Here is a 3,037-nt window from a genome sequence, read left to right as displayed (position 1 = left end):
GGATCTGAACTTAATGCGCTGTCGGAGTCGGATTTCAAAATACGTTATAGTATTCTTCGTACGTTATTGTCATTATCAATAGGAAATCGAGTAAAATTTGTGCTAACCTTAGTCGAAAGGAGTCTACGAAATGTCAGATGGTGAGGATGATTTCATGTGCGAGGAAGAGGAGGATTATGGACTGGTAAGTTTCCCTGCGGAAATCCACAGAGTCGTTATTTCGCAGAACATTTCTTCCGGCTCACAGTAAGGTTACAATTTCAAGAGCTCTCGCATACGGTATTTAAAAATTATTAAAAATAGCTCGAGAGATCGTCCTCGATGAATGGGCTTACTGTTCGACAATTCTTCCGTTATATTTTTATAACGGAAATATCTTCAATCTTTCATTGGGTTAGGTTATATTAGCAACTTAAATTAAACACTAATAATACTTATTAGGTGCAGTAAGTATTATTAGCAATGCATAACAACAGATGCATTCCGTTTCACGCATGATGTGTATAATATATCTTTTATTTTTGTTTAACATTTGGTGAACAAGGATAAGTGATGTTTCGTATATATCATGCATGAAACAGAATGCGTCTGTTATACATTCTTACTGGTTTTACATCCCTAATCGCTAATTTGTTTTAGGAGTATTCTGAAGATTCCAACTCTGAACCAGATGTTGATTTAGAAAATCAATATTATAATAGTAAAGCACTCAAAGAAGATGATCCTAAAGCTGCTTTACAAAGTTTTCAGAAAGTACTGGATCTGGAAGGTGGTGAAAAGGGAGAATGGGGTTTTAAGGCTTTAAAACAGATGATCAAAATTAATTTTAAACTGGTAGAGAAGATATATCAGTAATATTTGTAGCTTTTGTTTCATATAAAAATGAAATATATTTTCTTTTCAGTCCAATTATAAAGAGATGATGTCAAGGTATAAGCAATTGTTAACATACATTAAAAGTGCAGTTACTAGAAATCATTCAGAAAAGTCAATAAATTCCATATTGGACTACATTAGTACATCAAAAAATGTGAGTATTTTTAATAAACAAGCATGTTATGTATTTAGTATTTCAATGAATTGTTTTGTCCTTCATTAATCTTTTATATAAAAATTATCTACATTTAAAAAAATAACAGATATTTTCTTTAAGATGGAGTTATTGCAAGATTTCTATGAAACCACATTAGACGCCTTAAAAGATGCAAAGAATGATAGGTTATGGTTTAAAACAAATACAAAATTGGGAAAATTATATTATGACCGTTCAGATTTTAATAAATTGGCGAAAATACTGAAACAACTTCATCAAAGTTGTCAGGTATGTATATAAGTAACATTGAATATATTTATGTATATATTATTTATTTAACTTATATATATATATATATATATATATATATATTTTAGACTGATGATGGAGAAGATGATCTGAAAAAAGGAACACAATTATTAGAAATTTATGCCTTAGAAATACAGATGTATACAGCACAAAAAAATAATAAGAAATTAAAAACACTTTATGAACAAAGTCTTCATATTAAAAGTGCTATTCCTCATCCATTAATTATGGGTGTTATCAGAGGTAATAACTTGAATGTTTTTTAGAAATAATATTTGTATTATTTGTTATATATTGTCTCAACAATTTTTAGATTATATGTGTATATTTAGAAAAGCAAAGTGACAAAGTGCTATTTTTTTCAGAATGTGGAGGTAAGATGCATTTAAGGGAAGGTGAATTTGAAAGAGCTCATACCGATTTTTTCGAAGCCTTTAAAAATTATGACGAATCTGGATCGCCAAGACGTACAACGTGTTTAAAGTACTTAGTTTTGGCTAATATGTAAGTATGATTATTTTTCATTATTATGTTTATTACCTGCATTATATTTATACAATTAGTATATATTTGTAACATCATTTTAGGTTAATGAAATCTGGTATAAATCCATTTGATTCACAAGAGGCAAAACCATACAAGAATGACCCTGAAATTTTAGCAATGACAAATTTAGTTAATAGTTATCAGAATAATGATATTAATCAGTTTGAATTAATTCTAAAACAAAATAGAAATAATATTATGGATGATCCCTTTATTAGAGAACATATTGAGGATTTATTACGTAACATACGTACACAGGTATATTTTTTACATTTTTTTTTACATTTTCAGCTTACATTAATACTAATATTATTGTAATAAAGTTTTTATCTTATAATTTACTTAAGTATTTGAGATAAAACAAAATGATATGTCTTATTTATACAACATAGTGATATTTTATTAACGCATATAATTTTTTTTCAGGTTCTAATCAAGCTAATAAGACCATATACCAGAATTTATATTCCTTTTATAAGTAAGGAACTGAACATTGACGTTTCAGAAGTGGAAAGTCTCTTAGTATCTTGTATTTTGGACAATACTATTCATGGTCGTATAGATCAGGTGATAATTTTTATAATCTTAAATTATTTATGAGCATTTTTTGATCGTACATTCTCATATAACTCTATTCTTTCCAGGTAAATCAAGTTCTTGAATTAGATAAGAAATCAGTATGTGCCGCACGTTATAATGCTCTTGATAAATGGGCAGGTCAGTTGCAATCCTTGCATACAGCCATTGTGAACAAAATGTCTTAAACGGCATGCGATCCTGCAATAAATACAATCTAATTTTCACTTTGTGTATAGTATTTCATAAAAGTCCTATTCAGAAAGAAATGAAATCTATTGTGATATAATAAATTTAGCATTTTAGTACAGAAGTTATTTTTATTTCCATTAAATAAATTCTATCCTAAATAAATCAAAGTGAGAATCGAAACAAAAATAGAGATGCAGATATCAGGAAATTTTTAAATCAAGAAATAATATGTACTAATAACTTTCTTATTTATTAAATTTTGCTCATATTGTTAGCTTTTATTATATATTGTTTTAAACATAATAAAAAACAATGTCTTAAAGCATGCAATATTTTAGTATTGGTATTAATCAATATTGGTATTAATCAAATCATAACAAT

General features: G+C 27.5%; 1 protein-coding gene across 1 annotated transcript; it reads left to right on the top strand.

Annotated features, from left to right (window-relative positions):
• On the top strand, positions 1–2,771 carry LOC108746199 (COP9 signalosome complex subunit 2). The gene is made up of 9 exons (XM_018482815.1): positions 1–184; positions 640–834; positions 905–1,030; positions 1,154–1,321; positions 1,411–1,585; positions 1,708–1,846; positions 1,930–2,146; positions 2,315–2,455; positions 2,533–2,771. Exons 1-9 carry the CDS (start codon positions 131–133, stop codon positions 2,650–2,652), a joined length of 1,335 nt encoding a protein of 444 aa, XP_018338317.1. The 5' UTR covers positions 1–130; the 3' UTR covers positions 2,653–2,771.
• Positions 2,772–3,037: the final 266 nt, after the last annotated feature.

This window comes from Trachymyrmex septentrionalis, unplaced genomic scaffold, assembly GCF_001594115.1.
Source record: "Trachymyrmex septentrionalis isolate Tsep2-gDNA-1 unplaced genomic scaffold, Tsep1.0 scaffold160, whole genome shotgun sequence".
Classification (NCBI taxonomy): Eukaryota; Metazoa; Arthropoda; class Insecta; order Hymenoptera; family Formicidae; genus Trachymyrmex; species Trachymyrmex septentrionalis.
Note: the sequence above shows the minus strand (reverse complement) of the source record. Positions and strands in the feature narration are given on the sequence as shown.